Source organism: Suricata suricatta, chromosome 12, assembly GCF_006229205.1.
Source record: "Suricata suricatta isolate VVHF042 chromosome 12, meerkat_22Aug2017_6uvM2_HiC, whole genome shotgun sequence".
Taxonomy (NCBI): domain Eukaryota; kingdom Metazoa; phylum Chordata; class Mammalia; order Carnivora; family Herpestidae; genus Suricata; species Suricata suricatta.
The window spans coordinates 45557162-45579878 of NC_043711.1; the positions used below are offsets into that span (position 1 = coordinate 45557162).

A 22717-nucleotide genomic window follows, 5' to 3' on the forward strand; every position below is an offset into this window, starting at 1 on the left:
ACAAAGACTTTGAGAAAGGAAAGGACATGGTGTGTCCTAGGAACCTGAAAGAGGGCTGGAGCACCATTGGGTCCTGGAGATCAGAGCAGGGGCAGCGAGGGGTGAGCCGGCCACTGTGGGTCCTCCTAAGGCATCCTAAGCAGTTTGGTTCTCATTTTATAGTGATAGTGGATGGGGCGCCTGGGTGGCTCAGTTGGTTCAGTGTCTGACTCATGACTTCAGCTCAGGTCATGATCTCACAGTTGGTGGGTTAGGGTCCCATGTGGGGCTCTGTGCTGACAGCATGGAGCCTGCTTGTGATTCTCTCTCTCTCTATGCTCTATCTCTCCCTCTCTGCCCCCTTCCCACTCTCTCTCTCTCTCTTCCAAAATAACTTTAAAAAACTTAAAAAGAAAAATCTGATAGACAGTGGACAATTTTAAGCAAGGAAATGGCATGATTCAATTTATGTTTGTCAAAATCACCATGGTTTCTTGTCCAGTCTTCTCTTTTAGGAGCCCAGAGAGGCACACTCTTTTAGTGATGTCCTAGTCCTGTCATTTTCTCTGGCATCCTAAAACCTCCAAAGGATGACATACCACCTGAACCTGTTGTTCTAAATTTATATCAAGTTAGAATTACTAAGAGAGATTGATAAAAATAGGTATTCTGGGTCCTTACCCCACAGATCCTGATTTAGCAGTCCTGGACTGGGGGAGCTAGGAATCCCCATTTTAGCAAACTCATAAGTCAATTGCTCTCAAATTTCAGTCTGCAAGGGCCTATTAAAATACAGATGTCTGGGTCCCCTGAGTGGTTCGGTTGAACATGTGTCTCTTGATTTTGGCTCAGGTCATGATCCCAGGGTCGTGGGATCAAGCCTTGTGCTGTCCTCTGTGCTGACCATGGAGCCTGCTTAAGATTCTCTCTCACTCTCTCTCTCTCTCTCTCCTCTCTCTCTCTCTCTCTCTCTTTCTCTCTTTCTCCCTCTAACCCTCCCTCCTACTTGGACATGCAGGTGCTCTCTCTCTCTCTCTCTCTCTCTCTGTCTCTCTCTCTCTAAACAAAAAACCACAGATGTCTGGGACTCACCCCCAAAACTTCTGATGCAGATCTGGAGTGAGGCCCAACGTCTGTTTCTAACAACTTCCCAGGAAATACCAATGCTACTGATATTCCTGGTCAGGAGCAACTATTTCAGAACTATTGCCCAAGTTGAATCTAATAAAAGTGATCTCGGGGACCACACTTTGAGAAACACAAGCCCAGGGACTAAAGCTAATCTTCCCAGTATGTCATAAAGGTCCTTTGGAGTATCTCCCCAGACTATTTTTTGGTCTCATCTTGTTCCACCCATTCTCTGCCCTGGGACACCTGCTGGCATTCATTCCTTCTGGCACAGAATTCCAACCATTTCTGGAATTTGCCATGACTGTGCCCACTTCCAGGCCTTTGCGCACGCTGCCCTTTCTCCTTGTGATGCCCTTCCCCTAATCGTTCCCCTAAGACTCTGCTCAAATGTTGTCCCTTCTGTGTTGTGTATCCTCAACTCTGAACTAGATATTTATTGCTTCCTTCATTGGCTTGCCTAACACTTTGTATATATCTCTAACATAGAGACTTCAAAACATTTTTGACCAAAACTGAAGTAAACAATCCATTTTATATTGAAACCCAATAAACATATAATATATGAAAGATATGAGATTAAAATGTGATTTTTATAAAATAATATTTATATTGATATACATTGATATTCTATTTCATTTTTTTAAGTGCTAGCTAGCTGTGGCTTTTTATTTTTAATGTTTATTTTTGAGAGAGAGAGGGAAAGAGAGAGAGAGAGAGAGAGAGGTGAGGGGAGGGGCAGAGAGAGCGAGGGGGATAGAGGACCTGAAGCAGACTCTGCACTGACAGCAGTGAGTCCAATGAGGGGCTCAAACTCACTAATGGTGAGATCCTGGCCTGAGCTGAAGTCAGAGGCTCAACCAACTGAGCCAGATGCCCCTATTTTTACTTATTTATTTTTGAGAGGTGGAGTGCAGAGAGAGAGACAGAGAATCTCAAGAAGGCTCTGTGCTGCCAGTGTAGAGCCCAATGTGGGGCTCAAACTCACGGACTATGAGATCATGGCATGAGCTAAAATGAAGGGGAGGATACTTACCTGACGGTGCCACCCAGGCACCCCTATTTTTATTTTTTTAATGTTGTTTATTTTGAGAGAGAGAAAAACACGCACAAGCAGTGGAGAGGTTCAGAGAGAGAGGGAGAGAGAATATTAAGCAGGCTTCATGCTCACCTTGGAGCCTGATATGGGGCTCGATCCCACACCAGTAAGGTCATGGCCTGAGTCAAAATCAAGGGTTGGACATTTGACTGACCGAGGCACCCAGTTTCCCCAAGCTTTGACTTTTTAAATTGACCTTGAAATGAACACACAGCTCCAGTACACTTTTCTCCTATCACATTGTAATTTTATATTTATCTTCTCACTAAAAATGTAATCTATTTGAAATGTGGGGTTGTATCTTGTTTATCATGTGTCTCCAAAGCATACTAGTGACTTTAGCACTTAGTAGACACTCAATAAATATTACGTGAATGAATGAATGAATACAAGGGCCTATTGCCTTTGATTATCCTTATTCAATATTAATCTAATCATCAATGTCTAGCTAAACACAAGTCAGTAGGATCAATTGCTGAATCAACTAAATACTATATGGAAATCGATGAATGTCAACCCTTATCTCATGCCATACACATAAAAATTAACTAAAAATGGATCATCTCTCACATGTCTGAGAGAGAAATCATGCCTCTTATGTTTCTTTTTGTAAGAGCATTAAACTACCCTCATGACTTAATTATGTTTCAAAGGACAAACCTTCTAATATCATCACATGGAGGTTAGGATTCCAACATAAGAATTTAGGAGGGACACGTTCAGTCCCTACAACATGAAACATAAAACTATACAATATTTGGACCAAAAAAAAAACCAACCCAGGAGATTATCTTTGTAACTTGGGATAGGCAATCATTTCTTAAAAGACAAAGCATAAAACAGAAAATATTGACAAATTGGACTTTACCAATATAAAAACTTTTGCTCTTAGAAAATGCATTAATGGAGGGGCGCCTGGGTGGCTCCATCGGTTGGGCATCTGACTTCAGCTTGGGTCATGATCTCATGGTTCATGGGTTCGAACCCTGGGTTGGGCTCTGTGCTGGCAGTTCAGAGTCTGGAGCCTGCTTGGGATTCTGTGTCTCCCTCTCTCTCTGCCCCCCTCCACTGCTTATGCTCTGTCTCTCTCCCTCTCTCTCTCTCAAAAATAAATAAACATTAAAACAATTTTTTTAAGGGGCGCCTGGGTGGCTCTTTCGGTTGGGCATCCGACTTCAGCTCAGGTCATGATCTCACAGTCTGTGGGTTCGAACCCCACATCAAGCTCTCCACTGACAGCTCAGAGCCTGGAGCCTGCTTCAGATTCTGTGTTTCCCTCTCTCTCTGCCCCTCCCCCACTCACTCTCTGCCTCTCTCTCTCAAAATAAAATAAAGACATAAAAAAATAAAAAAAAATTTTTTAACTAAAAAGAGAAAAAAGAAAATGCACTAATGGAGCACCATCAAGAACATGAAAAGGCAAACCGCAAATTAAGAAAATATATTTGCAGCACATATATGAAAGGACTTATATCCAGACCATGTAAAGACTCCCAAAACTCAATAAGACATTAACAACCCAATTTTTTTTTTAAAAATGGAAAAGAGGTTTAAATATTTTATTTATGAAGACAGATGAATGTCAAATGAACACAAAAGGATGCTCAATATCATTAGTCACTAGGAAAACACAAAGTAAAACTACAATATGAGGGACGCCTGGGTGGTTCAGTCAGTTAAGTGTTTAACTCTTCATTTCGGCTCAGGTCATGATCTCATGGTTCCAGAGTTCAAGCCCCATGTCAGGCTCCATACTGAATTTGGAGCCTACGCTGGATTCTTTCTGCCTCTCTCTGCCCCTCCCCCCACTCAAAATAAAAAAAAAATTAAAAACACACACAATAAGACATAACTTCATACTCATGTAGATTGGGTAAAATTAAAAAGCTGGTCCACACAATCTTGGGAAGAATGTGGGGCAGCTGGAGCTACTAGTGGGAAGGTAAATGGTACAACCAATCTGGCAAAAAGTTTAGCAGTTTCTTGAAAAGTTACACATATACGTACTATAGTACTCATCTGTTTCATCCCTTTTTAAAATTTTTTATGTTTTATATTTGAGAGAAAAAGAGAGAGAGAGAGAGAGGGATAGAGGGTGAATGGCGGGGGGCGGGGGGCCAGAGAGATGGAGACAAAATCCAAAGAAAGCTCCAGGCTGTGAACTGTCAGCACAGAGCCTGACATGGGGCTCGAACCCATGGGCTGTGAGATCATGACCTGAGCCGAAGTCGGACACTTAACTGACTGAGCCACTCAGGCACCCTTCACCTATTTCATTCCTAATTTTTGTCCTCCCCCAAAATAATGTCCAAAACCTTGTTCATGAATGTGCATAACACCTTTATTTATAAATCCCCAAACTGCAGACAAGCAAACCTATCAACAGGAGAGTGAACAGATTATGGTTAATCCATAGAAAGAAATAGTACTCAATAATAAAAAGGAATGAACTATTGATACATGCAACAATATGGGCTAATCTCAATTATGCTGAGTGAAAGAAGCAAAGAGTACATGTTGTGTGACTTCATTTATATAAAATCCTAGAACCTGCAAATTCATGTACAGTAGCAGGAAGCAGATCAATGGTTAGCCAGGGACGGGGATAGGATATGTGATAGGTTGAAGGGGGCATGAAGAGACTATTAGATTAGAGACTAGTAGAGGTGATGAAATATTTGTTACCTTGTGAAGATGGTTTCAAGGGAGCATACATAAGGTACAGTCAATCTAACCAAACTTTTAAAATATGAGTTTATGGTATTTCAGTTATTACCATAACAAAGTTGTCTGAAAATATTAATGACTAGCTAAATATAAGTCATAAACCTAACAAACAAAATAAAAACCCAAGTCCAAAATACAATGTATTTAAAATGGATACCTTGAGAAGGGAATGAAGGATAATAGAACTCAAAGCATTTGGGAATCTTTGGAGATCAATAAAATAAACCACCCAACTATGCTTATTTATAATATAATTGAAGTAATAGCTATGCTACAGATCAGAGTGTAAATGTTATACAGCTTAAATATGTACAATAATAATAGCTCATAAAATCCAGTGATGAGAGAAAAGTCAATAGGAGGCTGTATAAGAATTCTAGTATCGGGGCGCCTGGGTGGCTCAGTCGGTTAAGCCTCCGACTTTCGCTCAGGTCATATCTCACGTTTGTGGGTTCGAGCCCTGCGTCAGGCTCTGTGCTGACAGCTAGCTCAGAGCCTGTAGCCTGCTTCCAGTTCTGTGTCTCCTTCTCTCTCTCACCCTCCCCATCTCATGCTCTGTCTCTCCTGTATCAAAAATTAATAAAACATTAAAAAAATTAAAAAAAAAGAATTCTATTATCCAAATATTTTGTGTGTGTGGGGGGGGTTAATTCAAATTTTCCCAAATGCAAGCAGAGATGAAGAAGGTGGCAAAGGGGAAGAAGAAGACAAAGAAGAAGGAAGAGACAGAAGGAAGGAAAAAGGAAGAGGAGGAACAGGGAAAAGGGGAGAGAGTGGAAGGGTGAGACACGGTGGAGGAAGCAGAGAATTATTTTCACAATAAGTAAAATAAGATCGTCAGTCTTAGTTTTTATTTTTATTGACATGAAAAAACTTATCAGTTGCAGATGATGAAACAAAGATTTGAGTACAAGTAGTTTATTTGGGGCCAAATCCAAGGAAACACTGGTAGAAGCGTAGAAAGTGAGACAGAGAAGGGAAGGAAGCCAATAAACTGTATATTAGCCAACTTGACAATAAATTATATTAAAAATAAATAAATAAAATGTGAATTTCATTGTAAAATAAAAAAATATATTATCTAGGAAATTACTGTAAGAGTAGTTTCACCTCTCTTTCAGTGGAGAATTCCATGTGAGTAGTTTGAGCTCTCTCTCAGTGGAGAATTCTGGGGCAGAAAACCAAGAGTCATTCAACCTGAGAGGAGAGGGAGCTGGGGTATGTATCCACCAAGCCCTGTCAATCAACGGTTGAGGGCTACTCTCAGATGTGTTAATTTTCCAACACGTTCAGCCTGCCCATAGGCAAGCGGGAGCAGGCCACAGTGAAAATATAGCCTTCAGCCAGACTCCCAGGGGCTGGAAATTAGATTTCAAGCTGGCATGTGTGGAAATAATGTGTGTTAAGGGAATGAGGGAGGGCATGCTGTACTCGTCATCCATTACATGCCAGATGCTGTACGAACTAAACAGACTGATAGCAACCTTGAGAAGTTTACATTTCCTCTCACTTGAACACAGCCTCTTAGTTTGCTGTTAATTCTCTCCCACACCACCATGCATGTGCAAACAATAGCAGAATATCAGGGGAACCCTTATAAACAACTATCAAGTTTTAAACATGTAATATGCGGGGTGCCTCGGTGGCTCAGTCGGCTGGGCCTCCAACTTTGGCTCAGGTCATGATCTCACGTTCGTGGGTTGGAGCCCCGCATTGGGCCCTGTGCTGACAGCTCAGAGCCTGGAGCCTGCTTCCTATTCTATATCTCCCTCTCTCTCTGACCCTCCCCCACTCATGCTCTGTCTCTCTCTGTCTCAAAAATAAACAAAAACATTAAAAAAATTTTAAACACGTAATATGCCAAAGCTGGTATCAGCCCTTTTATTTTTACTTGAACTCTGCCTGCTTGCAATCATATCTAGTAATGATAATTTAGATGCAGAACTCAATTTCCTGATAGGATATTTAGACTTGCTCTGTCACTAGACCCAAAGTAACAATCCTTAAAAAAAGAGAAAAGAAGAAAAAAAAGTGCTATTATTTTGATAAGATCTAAATGCTCAGTAAAGGGATAGGCAAAGGTATTCCCAAGAGTCTCTTTATACTCATAGCCAAAGAAGACACAACTGCGTTCGACTTTGAGTATCATCTCCGAAAGTCTATGTGGACTGTGGAGTGGTGGGACAGTGACAAAACACTCTTGTCCAATAGTTGATGAGAATGCCTCCACCCCCCACCCCATCATCCATTCATATTAATTGGTGAATCATTTCTGGTACGAGAACTTTATGTGGTCAATGACAGTTCTCAACGAGGGGAGAAAGATACATTACAGTTATTTTAAAACATACCCCAGGGGAACAATTTTCTTGGTATCTTGACCCAGGTTGACAATACAGTTTTTCAGCTGGACACAGAGACAATGTGTTTTTCCAAAGATGGGCTGATTGTACTGAAATGACATGAAAATTTAATGGCTGGAATCCTAGAAGGATATGTGGTTTTCAATAAAATATTGATGAAAAAAAATCATTGTTAAAATGATACATTTCCCTTGGCATCATTTAAGCCTTGAATTCAGAGATACTTCTGGATTTTTCACTTACACGAGGCAATATATTCTCTCTCTCTCTTTCTCCCTCTTTCTTTGCCTTTTTTTCTGTATTAATTTGAATTGTATTTGGTGTCACTTGCAATTGATAGAGTTTTAACTAATTCAGAAATTGGTACCACACATGGCATGGTTTCCAGGCAGCCAGAATCCTACAAATGTCCACAACAGAACCACAAAAAACAGATGCTAGAAAAACAGAGCATTTAAGTAGAAAGGAACTTGAACATGATCCAACCCAACCATGTCACTTTTTGGACAAGTTAGTAAATCTCCAAGAAATTCAATGAATCAATATACGTTCAATGAATGAGACTTTAGAGGATAGGGTATTATAATCTAGAACTCTGAACATTTAGAGAAAAAAATAGTTTTTGAGAACAACACTCAAAAGTCAATAGAGTGTGTCAGGAAGCTTTGTGGGTAGGAATTGGTCCCAAGTCATGATGCAGTACAATCACTTCATTTATTCTCAATAAATGTATTTCGAGCACCAGGAATGTATTAGTCATTGAGTTAGGTGATGGGCATAGAACAGGAACAAGATCAGCAAGGATTATACACTCAAGAACGTCCTGTCTAGTGGAGAAGGCAGTCAATAAAGTAAAAGTCTTATGCAAATAAGTATTGTTGTCACTATAATATACACTGCAAAGGAGAAGGTTGACATGAATGAATGTAAGAGGAGGACCTGCCCCCATGGGGGGTAGGGAGGAGCCAAGAAGGTTTCTAAGAGAATGGTATTTAAATCAAGAACTGAAGGATACTAGAAATTTGCCAGGTGAATGTTCAGGTTGGAGGAGTCCAGGCATATGCAGAGCCCTGTGATGGGTAAGAGCTTGGCGTCTTAAAGAGAAAACAAACCAAAATAAGTGATGATTAGTGAAGAAGAAATCTCAAACAAGGCCAGGGAGATAGGCAGAAGGTAGAGCGCACAGGGACTTTCCGGGCAGTTTGGAAAGAAGTTTGTACATTATCATCGGAACAAAGGAATGACTCTTCACAGAAGATGGGGTGAGTTGTGGTTTGGAGGGGGCCAGAGTGAATGCCGAGATAAGACAGGCATTAGAACAACAATCCAGGCCAGAGATCAAAAGACCCCACACAGCAATAGTTTGAATGGAGGCAACAGTAAAGATAAATACAGGAAGCAGACTCTGTTGATACTCTGGAGGTAGGTACAATACATTCTCTGGGTTTCCTGTACTAGTTGAAGTTGTGTGTGGTCACTTACAGTGTGAAGGGTTTTTGCTGCTGCAGAAACTGTATCAGGAGCAGGGTGTTTCCGTGGGGAAGAGGATTCAGCAAGGAGGGTGGTGTGCCGGGGGGGAGAGGAAGCAGAGGAAGAGTAAAGAATCACAGCCAGGTTTCCGGGATGAGGCAGGGAGGGGGGCGAATGCTGGTGATGTTTACCAGCTTATAAAACAGAGGAGAAGGAAGGGGACAGAGAGCTACTTTTGAACTGTGTCCCAGCTTAAGGACTAGATAAGAAAGCCAGCTAAAATAGAATTGCTTTGGGAAGGGTAAAACTGCTGAAGCCACAGTCTCAAACATTTCCCCCCATCTTCCTGTCAACAGGAGGCGACCAGAACTTCAGCATGTGGACGGTCTGGTAAATAAACCTCTGACATCATGGCAGACAAATCGGCGGCCATTCCTTCAATCTGATGACCTTTAAAAATCCATTAGCTGAGTGTGCCTGGGTGGCTCAGTTGGTTAAGCCTCCAACTCTTGATTTTGGCTCAGGCAGTGATCTCTTGTTTCCTGAGTTCAAGCCCCACGCTGGGCTCTGTGCTAACAGCGCTGGGCCTGTTTAGGACTCTCTCTCCCCCTCTCTTTGCCCCCTCCTCTGCTGGCTCATGAGCACGCACACACACACTCTCTCAAAATAAATAAAGAAATTAAAAAAAAAATTAAAAACATCGATTAGCCATTTACTTAGTGGAGTTAGAGGACCACAAATAAGGCATTTTAAACATTTTGAGATTTTGTGTTTCTGTGTTTATTTCTCACCACATTCAGAAGGAGAGTCATCCTCAGCCCTGTCCTAGGAGAGGGGAAATCTGAAGTGGAAAGAGAGTCAGGCTGAGAATGGTGGGGCTCGGGTTTAAACTCAGTGTTATCTGCACATAGTTCTTGAAGTTTACATGTCACATGATAATTGGATGTGGGTTCCCACTTATTCTAGAAAACCATATCCAAGTATCTTAGCATTTTAAATGTTTTAAAATATAAGGAGGAAACTCAATAGATGCATGGAGTACTTCCTGGTGATTTAAAAAAAGAGACTATGGACTAGGGGGAAAACCTTTATAAAGACTCAAAAACTCATGGTATAGTTCAACTGTTTTTGATATGTGTTACTAGCTTAATAAGTAAGGTTCAATTTACTAAATAAAATGTCAGAATGGGGACAACTGATATTTACATCCTCCAAATTCTCCTCATTGTATCTCAAACACAAAACAGCATTAAAAGCAAAGAACGTATCATCCACAGTATGGAATTTGAAAAAAAAAATTTTATGGGGCTCGAACTCACAACCCTGAAATCAGGAATTTCATGCTCTATGGACTGAGCCAGCAGGCACTGTTATAGTATGGCATTTTATGGCATTTTAAAAAATGAAGCAAAGTTTAATGATTTTTAAAAATAGGCTAAGCTACTTACCAAACCAAGTATTTCTTTATGAGTCCTTAAAAGGAAGGACTTAAATATTACTATTTAATATTATAAAATTTTAAACTTGAAATCTTAAATTTTGTTTTTTTATTATTTTTTAAAATGTTTTTTTAATTTATTTTTGAGAGACAGAGAGAGACAGCATGAGCAGGGGGAGGGTCAGAGAGAGAGGGAGACACAGAATCGGAAGCAGGCTCCAGGCTTTGAGCTGTCAGCACAGAGCCCGACGTGGGGCTTAAACCCACAAACCGTGAGATCATGACCTGAGCTGAAGCCAGAAACCGGACGCTTAACCGACTGAGCCACCCAGGCTCCCCCAAAATGTTTATTTATTTTTGAGAGATAGAGAAAGAGAAAGAGAGAGTGTGTGTGAGTGGGGGAGGGGCAGAGAGGGAGGGAGATACAGAATCTGAACAGGTTCCAGGCTCTGAGCTGTCAGCAAAGAGCCTGATGCGGCCCTCAAACGCAGGAATGGGGAGATCATGACCTGAGCCGATGTTGGATGCTTAACCAACTGAGCCACCCAGGTATCCCATAAACTTGAAATCTTATAAAATAAAAGAAACATGCTTCCAAAATAATACCAAAAAAACCCCATGTCTTTTTAAAGCTTTTAATTAAAAAAAAAAAAGAAAAAAAGGTAAAACAGGAGATGGCATTCAAAAGGACAAGTGATTAAATAATATTTCTGTTTCTTTTAATTTGCTGTAACAATTCATTTTCTTTGGAGTGGTGTTTTTTTATGCTCACTTCTTCCCAAAGGAAAAAAAATCACTGAAAAATAAGTTTTCCAACATAAAACATCCACTCAGGGTCTCCTTGGGAGCTATAAACAATGGGCACACTTTTCAGTGACAACACAAACGTGAAACTAATGACCCAGAAACCGCACGAAATTCTTACACACTCATACACAGGGTGACACAAACACACGTGCCTTTTCTTGAGGACTCACGAGATTATTTCCAGTTTTGACCTGGGAAGAACAAAAACTAGGATCATAGTCTCTGTTTGGCAGTGAAATCTCATCAGCTTCAAATACCGGCACTGCCATTGTGAAATGAGTTGACCTAAGGTGTCACTCTCTGTAGTTCACAAAGCACAAAGGATTCACGGGGCTCTGTCTCTGAAACGCATGTGTGGTGGGTGTATGTGCGTATAGGGGTGTGTGGTGTTTAAAATTTTTTGAAAAGTTCTTATCATTAAGATTCCATCTAAGGATTAGAACTTCCTTCTGCCCGCACAGGGTTCCCCAAGCTCTGTCACTCTGCCACCAACACCAAGCCTCTTGGTAATGCTCAGAAGCTTGTGCCACAGACAGGAAGGGAAAAGCAGAAGTGAAAAGGAGGGAGATGAAAACATAGGACTCAAGAAACAGAAACACCTAAGAAAGCTTGCTTACCATAATATTAAATGAGGATATAATGATTTGTACCCCCATGGCATCCAACATTTTCTGAACTCAGTGTGTTTCTAAATTCAGTCATAAAATCCTGTTCATGTTGGCTTATCCAACACATGGAACCTATCTTTTCTTTTGTATAAATATCAGGCAAAATTTATACATAAACCTACATTTGTATGAATGTTGTCCTGTCCTCCAGATGGGTTGGAGTAATTACTCTATTACTGGATCACTATTTTGTGACTGTGAATAAGGTTTTCTATGGCTTGCTTGTTTCATGAACACCCTAATTGTAATAAGATAAATACTCTCAAACCTTGATGAGTCCATATAAATACCATTTCAATAATAAATCCACCCATGGTCACAATTTGGAATGGAAGCCCTGAACATGTATCAGAGATTTCAAATAAATAGCAAAGCTAGAGTGTTATACCCTTAAATGCTAAACCATCATTCAGGAAGTTGAAGGAGAACTTCAACAGATTTTCTAGCCAGTTAATTTTTTTTAATGTTGAAATTTTCAAGTAAGTCACAATTTCTGAGATTTATATTTGAAATATTTTTTTAAAAACTCAGCAAGAAAAATATTGTAAGCATTTCTATTGACCCTACTATTGAATGTCTCAATCTCAATGCATACAATAATACTGTTACATTTTGCTCTTAAGAAAGTGTTCTTTCATTCTCCAATGGAGGACCATAGTCATATGTGTTTGAACAGAATTCTGAAGGAAACGAGAAGAGGGAATGAGAAAACAAGTCTCGTGCTCTTTCCACATAAATTCAACATGCCATACGGAACAACCCAACATTTGGCAAACTTCAGATCACAGAGTATATGTTTGAGGAGTCCACTAAATTAAAATCTGTGGTTCCCAGATTTCACAGGTGTTAATGTAGCTGTGATCTGGAAATTAGTAAAGGCAGAGAAAATACCGCCTCATGGTAACATACTAGATGGAAAACAATTAGCACTTTCAGGTAGCAGGGATTGCAAGAGCAAATTTACTAGAGATTCTCCACCAAACTCACCTCAAATTTCAGGATACCATGATGAAATTCCAAAGCAGAAAACCACACCATGGGTTTCCAAGGGTTCACATGCTCATCATGCATCATTCTAGAATGTTCTAGAATTCTACTATGGACCTTTACTGGAAATCTGATTCTCTGTATTTAGAACAGAGCCAGTAGTTAAGAGTTGTGGGTAAGATTCTCATAAAAGAAAAGGCATTGCTGTATTCACAGTCTTCATAGCAGAGCTTTTGTGGGACTCACCTGAGAAGGAATAGAACTTCTTTAGGTCTATAAACCACTAAAAAATGTGAATGACATTTGGAGGGTTTGGTGACCATACTGAGCAAGTAGAAAAACTGGAACAGAAGTCGGGAAATCATGTTTAGATCTTGGCCCTTTCACTAAAACCCCATTTGTGGGTATGTAGAGTACTTTTCCTCCATCCAAAAGATACTCGAAAAATTGTTCCACAGGTTTTAGATATAAATATCACCTTTAACAGTGATATGAGGAAACATAAAATATAACAGTGAAGAGTTCCACATCTTAATGGTAATTTCTTTAACAAAAATAAAAAATCACACACCACCGACTGATCAAAAGGAGGGTATGGGCTATTTCTCTAACATCCTAGAATTTGTTCCTACCATAATGGTGCTGTATACCAAAACTGATTTCCATCTATATGTTTCTTTGCAGTGCTGAGATTTTCATATATTTTTTCAGAGTTAAGACCTCCGTGGCTACAGTATCTATGATATCCTACTGGGTTCCAATATACAGAGTACCCACATTTGGAATAACAAAATATTATTTTTCATTTTATGCTTTAGATCACTGTCTACATATGATGAAAAGTATTTAACATTTTTGTTTGCAAAACTTTCTCTGTAAAATAGGATGCATCTTATCCACACCTGTATGTCTTACAGAACAGCAATTATATTGGGTATGGTTGTTTCTTTGGGTTACACTTCTCTTGTTTGTCCAGTGGAGAAGTTATAGGCCCCTCCTAAAGTTCATTAGGCTGTTGCAAACGTCGAGATCATTTAGGTGCAAGTTTTCTGAGATAAAGAAAGCATTATGCAAAATGCTCTTACCCTGTTGCCAGCTACAGGGGCAACTAGGGATTAAGTCAGATTCCTCTGGGGAATATAGAATTTCCGCTGCTGCAGCTAGGTGATAAGACCTGCCTGGTTTTTTGGCTAAAGGCTGGGTTACCCTAGAGAAGAAAAAAACAATTTAAAGACACCTTTGTCAGGCTGGTAGGAAGCTGAATTTTCTTGCCAAGGGAATCAGCTGAACTATCTATTCTGTACACGTAAGTTTGAAGCTGGCCTTCAATCTCCACCCATTGCCCAAGACTTTAAAGAAGAGAGAAGGTCACACCTATGAAAGTAAGAGATAAAATGTTTTTGTCTGTAGGTAAACACAAAAACACATCTCTGTTAAACAGACCCCTTGTGTTTAATACAATGACTGAATTTCCTTTCAGAAGGTATGGTTGCATAAATATTTCTTATGATTTACTCTTCCAATAATCTAAGCAATTTTTCTTAAAAAATACCCTAGATATGCTTTATCCTTTAACACTGCCCAATTAGTTGAAATCTGAATACTTCTTCCAGTTCTGTAAACATAATCATTTTGTCCAAATTATTGTCTCAACATAAAAATCTCAGCATAGGGGCCAGCTTTTACTCAAACTACCTGTTTTAGGTATGTATTACAATGCAAAAGACAACCAACAAATAAATATACAAGTAAGAAAAGAAGGCTGGTAGGAACTACCTATTAAAATAACTGTTGGTAGAATTATGGCTAATCTAGTCTTGATTTTGGTCCACTGGCCTGCACCCTCTGCAACTTTGTTTTTTTAGATTTCTTTTTTATTTATTTTGAGAGAGAGAGAGTGAGAGCAAGCAGGGGAGGTGCAGAGACAGAGAGAGGGAGGCAGAATCCCAAGCAGGTTCCACGCTGTCAGCATAGAGCCCAATGTGGGGCTTAACCTCACCCCATGTGTGATCATGACTTGAGCCAAAATCGAGTCACACACGTAACCGACTGAGCCACCCAGGCACCCCGATCTTCTACAACTTTTGAACGTTTTTCTGTTTTACAACAAGCACATAGTACTTTTACAAGAAGGGTGGGGGGGGGCTTCATTTACAAGGAAAGAGTCTCAAGAATACTAGACAAATCTATAACACGAGGTGCCTTAGACACCGTCTCAGGAATTGGAAGGCTCACAGAAGTTCCTTTTCACAGCGAGCCCAACCTGCTTGACCCATGCTAAGTGTGTCATCATGTTTTTTTTTTAAAGAAACAGATAAATACCATGTTTGAAAAAAATTAAAGCACATTTCCTTTTAAGGGCAATGAATTCAGCAACATTTAATGAAGCTTTTAAAACTCAGTTGTCACAGAGCACCATCAAATATTCACACGAAAGAGATGCAGGCCGCTGAAAGATGGACATGTCCTTGTTCTCGAGATGCCCAGTCCGCTGCGACAAAATGCAAACTATTCAGTGCATCTGGTTGGGGCCCACATGGATGATGACGTGTTTCTCATAAGCCCTTTTCATTGTTTTCTCGATTTGCTTCAAAAACACTTGTGGGATTCTTCCACATAAAGTGTGCACAGTCTCCAGAAACTTCAGCTGGAGAGGGTAATACATTGATTGAAAGAGATTGTCTTGAAAGGGAAACTGAAAAATGATTTAGAGAGAAAACGTTTATTTTAGTAACTGAAACGCCATTTAAAATGCAAATAACATTTACGAAAGAATGAAGCAGGGAATTAAGCACACAAGCATCGATTTGGATGTTCGTAGACATAATGGAAAGGACCTCTGAGGATAGAGATTCAAAACCTGATTCAATTCTGTGCAACCTGAGGCAATTACTTACCCTCTCTGGGCTTCCATGTCTTTCCTATTTTTAAAAAAGATGGTTCATTTGGGTCCTTAAAACTCTTAAAATCTAAGACCAAAATCTCTCTTCAAGGACGGGATATTCTCTATATAATATGCTGTTGCTGAAACAAGGCAAGGCTCAAGTGGTGATGTGACACCTACTGCAATAAAGCACTGTCTCAATCTTTTCTTTTCCTATTTATTTATTTCTTGAGAGAGAGAGAGAGAGAGAGAGAGAGAGAGAGAGAGAAAGGTAGAGAGAGTGAGAGAGAGAAAGAATCCCAAGCAAGGTCTGTGCACTGCCAGTGCAGAGCCCAATGTGGGGATCGATCCCACGAACCATGAGATCATCACCTGAGTTAAATCCAAGAGTCAAATGCGTAAGTGACTGAGCCGCCCAGGTGCCCCTGTATGTGTCTCAATCTTAAACAAAGACATTCTAGGGTACGTCTATAGTAATCTCATGAACTCCACAAATTAGCAATTACTAGTGAAATTTAATGTCAAATTCATTTTAATAATTTAAGTACCAAATACTGCTTGTTGGATTTTCCCCCATTTAATCATTTAATACTGTGCTTTTTTTTTTTTTTAAGCAGGCTCCATGTGGGGTGTGGAGTTCAACGCCTCAGGATCTGAACTCATGACCCTGAGGATCAAGACAGGAGCTGAGATCAAGAGTCAGAAGCTTAACTGACTGAGCCACACTGGTGCTCCATTTTTTAAAAAAATTTTTCTTGTTTTCCCATGAAAGGTGTCTATAAACAGAATTTTCCAAAATAAATCTTTCAGACAACTTAGTTATGAGCATGTGTCAGATTTTTGTTACAATCTGATTGAAATGGAAAAGGCCTCTAGTAGATAAAGTCAAAGATTCATTGCTAGGGAGGAAATTTTATAGAAAGAGAGAAGGAAAAAAAAAAGGAAGAAAAGAGAGTGAAAAGGTCAGTAAACGTCTGCCTGGCAGCAGAGTAGGTGGGTGTCTGGTTTCCTAGAACAAGTCTTAATCCCTTTAAAGTTCATCAGAAATATTGCATAAGCATGCTTATCAGAAATGTGAATTTCTTCCCAGAAGGAGATTATGCATTATGTAACACAAGAAGGAAGGACCATGTTTGCGACAACTGTTTTCTTTAACAGCACAGTTTAGACTATTGATCAACTCCTTTTTCATCATGGTGTCTTTAGTGATAGTCTCTGGTGATAGGTCAAAACCTGGAAGTCCTCCTTGACCCTTTCTTTCCCCCACATCCCTTTTCCCATCAATCCGCAAATGCTGTAAAATCCATCTTTCCGACGAATCGGTATGTGGCCGCCACTGCCCACCTTCTGCAGCCACGCAAGTGTGTGGCGGCCCCCGCCCCCAACGCTCCTAGATGGCCGCAGTAACTCTCATAAACAGCCCTGGCGTTGTCACTCTTGCCTCCTTGCACTGAGTTACCAAGGTGATATTTTCAAAGCATAGATCAGACTACATCACTTTCCTGCAGGGGCTTTACAGTGCAATTACAATAAAATTCCGACTCCTCTCTTGTCCTCAAGGCTCCATGTGACCTGGAATTGTCCTTGGTGTCTCTGTCTGTCCTTCTGACCACCCTGAGTTCTTGCCTGTACTCTGGGCTCAGCACCCCCCCACCTCCCGCCCGGGGGTTATTCCTTCTCCTTAGCAGAAGCCCCCCTAGACTGCCCCAGGGCTGCCTCCACCAATCACATTATCAGGCATAGGGAGGCCCCCTGGGGACCCCAGCTCACCAACCCTCCTCCCTCCCTGTGACTCAGAGCCCAACACCCTGCTCTGGCTCCCTTTTAACACCCTTCACTACCTGGTTCAATTTTTCTTTCTTTCTTTGTTTATGTGAGTACAGTCTGGCTTCCTCCACCCACAATACATGCGTCATGGGGACCAGGCTTTGTCGGTCTTGTTAACTTCCGAGTTTCTAGAGCCTAGAATTGTTCCTGCCTAAAATAGGCTCTTCAGAGATGATTGTTGGAAGAACTCCTGACAGAACATCTACCTTATAGATGACTTCCTTGGGTCACGATGGGAGGAGACTGCATGTGCCCTTCGCCAAACCCAGACACACAGGCTTGGGGTGTGTGTGTGAGAGAGAGGAGCCAGGAAGGGAGAGGCAGCAAGATAAAAGGAAAGGAAAAGCAGGGAAGAAGGGCAGAGGGAATGGGAAAGGAGAGGGACAGGAAGAATATTTTCAGGGAAGGATGAAGGGAGAAAGAAATACAGTGTGAGAGAGACAAAATCCTGAGGAAGAGAGAGCAAGTGAGATAATGTGGACAAGGTAGAAAAGGAGGTAAGTGTGAAACTGTTAATAACTTCTAATTATTAAGAACAACCATGTCATGTGCCATACTACAAGTTTAATAACCATCAGTTTGTTGCATTCTTGCAACACTTTTATGAGGCAGATACTATTATCCTCTCTATTTCACAGATGAGGAAACTGACGCTCAGTAAGGTAAGAGCAAAGAGTTAATGACTAACCGCCAGAAAGGAACAAAAATTGGACCCTGATCCGAGGTCTGCTGACCCCTACCCAAGCTCTGACCCCACCACATGATGGTGCCTGCCCTGTGGAGAGCAGGTAAACATGTCTTCCAAGAGGGAGTCTATTTCTGTTCAGGTTTCAGGATGGCGTTAGGGATATTCCTGATGGAAATGCTTCGGTGAAAATGGTCCCTTAGGCCCAGGGCAGGATCATCACTGAGCATATCTGGCAGGATCATTTATGACAGTTATTTGTTTTCTTTCTGCTCCTCCAGAAAGCCAACAAGATGCAGTGTAACTTAAGAAACATAGACGCTCAATTCCAGACTAGAGCTGACAGATCACAAAAGAAACTCAAGAACAGCTCTGAGGTTCACATACCTGCTGTGTACTTCCTGAACTTCTGTTTGTACTTCTCAGTGGCTCTGCCCCTGATGCCAGTGTCTGAATATCTAAAGTGATGACATCACTAAATACAGAACAAATTTTCTGTGTAATTAAGTCACCTGGTCTTTGAAAACCACCAGCAGGTAATGCAGAAGAAAGTGGTGTTCACTTATATGCAGGCTAATCTCGTTCCCGGCAGAGAAAATTCTGGGAATTCCAGAGACCCTCCTTAGCAAGAGGCACATTATTCACACACACAAAAATGTATTCCTATGTCTTGGGATTCACTCCCACCAAAGCCCATTCATGAAACCGTGAGGGTTTCTAAATTCTTAAGAAAAAAATCCTCCAACTAAGTCTACATACTTTATGTCTGGAGCCAGCAAATGTTTCCTCTAAAGGACCAGAGAGTTGGGGCGCCTGGGTGGCTCAGTTGGTTGAGCGTCTGGCTTCAGCTCAGGTCATGATCTCACGGTTGTGGGTTCGAGCCCCGCGTCGGGCTCTGTGCTGACAGCTAGCTCAGAGCTGGAGCCTACTTCAGATTCTGTATCTCCCTCTCTCTGACCCTCCTCTGCTCGCACTGTCTCTCTGTCTCTCAAAAATAAATAAAAAAACGTTAAAAAAGAAAAAAGGACCAGAGAGTAAATATTTTAGACTTTGTGGGCCACGCAGTTTGTTACAAATACTCATCTCTGCCATTGTGGCTTGACACGAGCCACAGACAAACACATAAATGGATGGGTGTCACTGCGTCCCAATAAGGTTGTATTGATGAATGCTGAAATTGCAATTTCATATCATTGTCTCATGCTATGAAATATTCTTCTTTTCCCTTTTCCCCAATGATTTACAAGACTTTTCAGAGCCCACATGTCTCACAGAGGGAGCAAGGCAGATCTGGCCAGAGTTTTCTGATCCCTGTTCCACGTCTTGGAATTACTGTTTCAAAAGGGACATCTCTGAATCTCTGCTGCCTGTGTTCACCTCGCCATCTCAAGATAAAAAGCAAGTGCAACGCAGTGTTTCCCACAGCGTGGCATGCACGGCAAAAGCAGGCAGGATTTGACATTTTAGGTAGTGAACCCCAAACTGAGTTTTTTTTTTTTTCAACTTTCCCATTTACTGCAAGAAAATAGTTTCCAGGTGTCTTTAATTCCGCCACGCTTGCTAATCAATCCCTTCAAAGTTGTAAGAGGGGACCTCAGGCTGTGACAAGTCCAGCTCCAGGCCAAAATTCTATGCATGATCTTTCAGACTCCACAGGTAAAGACAAGGCTGCTGGCCAGCTCTGGAGGGGCGGGACTTGGTGCACAGGCAAAGTAAACTGTAGTCAAGGACTCGGCCCCTGCCCGGCCCCCTGCCCTGCGCCAGCCACGCTCGAATGCATATGTGCATTCTGATCCCAGGCACCTCCGTTTAGAGGCTTGTGGGGATGGGGTGGGGGGATCAAAGGGTAGGGAGGATGGACATGGGGGGCTTGGGGGGCTGGGAGGGTGGTCTCTTTCTACTCTTTCCTTTCTCCTTCTTCCTCCCCTGGCCTAAAGTTAGGGTCCATAATTATGCAGGGGCTCTGAGAAGACTTTTGCCTCTGGGCTGCGTTCTCCTGATCAGCACCCAGTGTGGGCTGAAAACACAACACAGGGGGGCTAATGCTTCTTTTTGCCTCTTGATCGCATTATTGCAATATGTAACTAAAGACGTGGGTTTCACTGTCCGTTGGACCCCTTGTGCTCATCGAGCACCTCCACCCCGACTCGGTCAACGGGATGCTGGCAACCAGGCAGCACGGCAAGCCTGAGCTGCGTCATTGCATTTTGTTCTTATTATGTCATCATTACCCTAACACATTCCCCTCTATTACGGCCAATGGCACCGGTTTCCTTCTGATATTTAATTTCCTCCTTAAGTTAACTGATTTAAGGACAAAACAAAAGAAGAGTGACTTACTTGTAAATATTGAGTGGATGCAGTGCGAGGGGGTAGGTGGATATAATGAAACTGAGACTGATATTGGGGAAAGGGATAGAGCTCGGTGTTTCTGGGGGATTATTTGCCTTCCAAGGCACTGGTGACCGAAGGGCCCGTTCCGTCCCGTGCTGAATAAGCACGGGTCTGCTGAACAGTGGCAAGAACACACTTACATCCCGTATCGCTTCATAGAGGGCTTTGAACGTTGGCTGCTTTTCATCATGGTAGACGCCTCGGTTCCCGTGCAGAACAGACACACCTTCCCGCTCAGCTCCTTTGCAGTTGCTGCCATACATGCAGTGATCAGGACGGTAGTTCCACTGGCAGGGGAACACATAGAGACACTCTGGCGGCGACAAGAGAAAGGCAGGTCCACAGTCAGTGCCGGCTCTCCCCTGCATGGCTGGTGCTGAAACTAGTGTTTCCAGAATCTGTGCCCCACACACGGTTTCAGAGGGTGCGAGTGTGACCATGACCCACAGCCCCGACGTCACCACACTTTGTCCTTCTTTTGAGGTAGGGAATTGAAGGGGCACATGCTAGTGATGTTGTAGGTCTCACCCACAAAAGGAGGGCAATGCATCATGGACAAGGAGGCAGGCAAGGTCAGCAGACAGCCTGGGTCCAAACCCCAACCGTCTCACTCAAAAATACAACCTAGATCCAGTGATTCAACCTTTCTGGGCTTCACTCTCCTCATCTGTAGCATGGGTACAACAGACCGCCCTCTTACTGTGAGGATTAAATTTTAAAAACACTCAGCAGAATGCCAAGCACACAGTGATGGTCAACAGTGTTAGCACATACAATCCACTCTTCGGAAAGGTTTTATGAAATAGACAGACTTGAAGAATGGGAATCAAGATTGAAGCAAAGATTCCTCTTTAGATTAAAAACCAACCCCATAGGAGTGCCTGGGTGGCTCAGTCAGTTAAGCGGCCTACTTCAGCTCAGGTCATGATCTTACAGTTCATGGGTTTGAGCCCCGTGTTGGACTCTGTGCTGATAACTCAGAGCTTGGAGATTGCTTCTGATTCTGTGTCTTTCTCTCTCTCTGACCCTCCCCTGCTCATACTCTGTGTGTCTCTCTCTCTCAAAAATAAATAAATAAAACGTTAAAAAAAAAAAAACCCAACCAATAAACAAACTCAAAATGAAGGAATAAACAAAACACTACAAGAGTAAAGGGGGGAAATCCCCCCAAAAGAGCAAAGCAAAACAAAAAAATGCCCCTGTATCAATGTGACTATATACATCACGAGTGATTGTGTGCCCACTTGTGCATTTGTGGGTGCATCACTAATCTGGTGGTTCTTTGCCAGGGCTCGCTGGGGCCATCGGGCAATGTCTGGTTGTCATACATGGTGGTGGCCACTACTGGTATCTAGCGGATAGAGAGCAGGGTTACTAGAAACATTCCACAACAAACAGGACAGGCCCCATAAAAGGAACAGTGCCAAGGTTGAGAAACTTGGCTCTAATTCTGTTGGACTGAGAACATTTCCTCTTGGGAGCTAGGATTATAAAATTTGCAATAAAGTCATGACCACTGAGCTTCCTGGCTTTGCACTTGATGCCTTTCAGGTTTGGGGCTAGAGAAGTATGGATCAAAGCTCTCTGTGAATGTCACCGCTCATGAGAAAGGCCCCCTGTGAGGCCACAGAAGCATTAGAGCAACTCAATCACCATTGTCAGAAGAGCAACATAAAGCTCTGCTCCTTTGTTGGGCTGAGAGCTCTCTGTTCTCATGGAAAGGACTGCAGCTTAGAGACTACTTACAGAGAGCTTCTAGATGGAAAGCACATATCATCTAGGGTGGAGGACTGTGTGTATAATAATTCTACTGCTCAGCTTTTCCAGACCATGCTGACAACCAGGCACACTCCAGTTCCTAAGCATTCCCAACATCCTGTGAGCCTTTCCTTTTCTCAGGCGAACCCCTTTCCACCGTGACACTGCCCTTACTTGCATTCACTTCCACACATAACAATCTATAGGTGGGAGAGAGTAGCGCTCATCCCGAAGTCACAAGATTTAGATCTAAACTCCTCTTTCAGCTGTGTGACTTTTCTGCACTATAGTGCAGAGGGAGGCATAAGGGTTCCATGAGGGAAAGTATCTAAAAATGCTTGTGTGCTTTTTTTTTTTTTTAATGTTTTTTATATTTATTTTGGGTACTGAGATAGAGCATGAGACGGGGAGGGGCAGAGAGAGGGAAACACAGAATCTGAAGCAGGCTCCAGGCTCTGAGCTTGCTGTCTGCACAGAGCCTGACGCGGGGCTCGAACCCACAA

General features: G+C 41.9%; 1 protein-coding gene across 1 annotated transcript in view; it reads right to left on the bottom strand.

Annotated features, from left to right (window-relative positions):
- Positions 1 to 15018: 15018 nt before the first annotated feature.
- The window catches only part of GXYLT2 (glucoside xylosyltransferase 2), a 90343-nt gene continuing 82644 nt past the window's right edge, over positions 15019 to 22717 (bottom strand). The window contains exons 7-8 of the mRNA XM_029917890.1: positions 20597 to 20769; positions 15019 to 15361 (exon numbers count right to left, since the gene is read on the bottom strand). Coding sequence (XP_029773750.1) covers positions 15179 to 15361; positions 20597 to 20769 — 356 coding nt within the window. The 3' untranslated portion in view covers positions 15019 to 15178. The remainder of the gene's footprint in view (positions 15362 to 20596; positions 20770 to 22717) is intronic.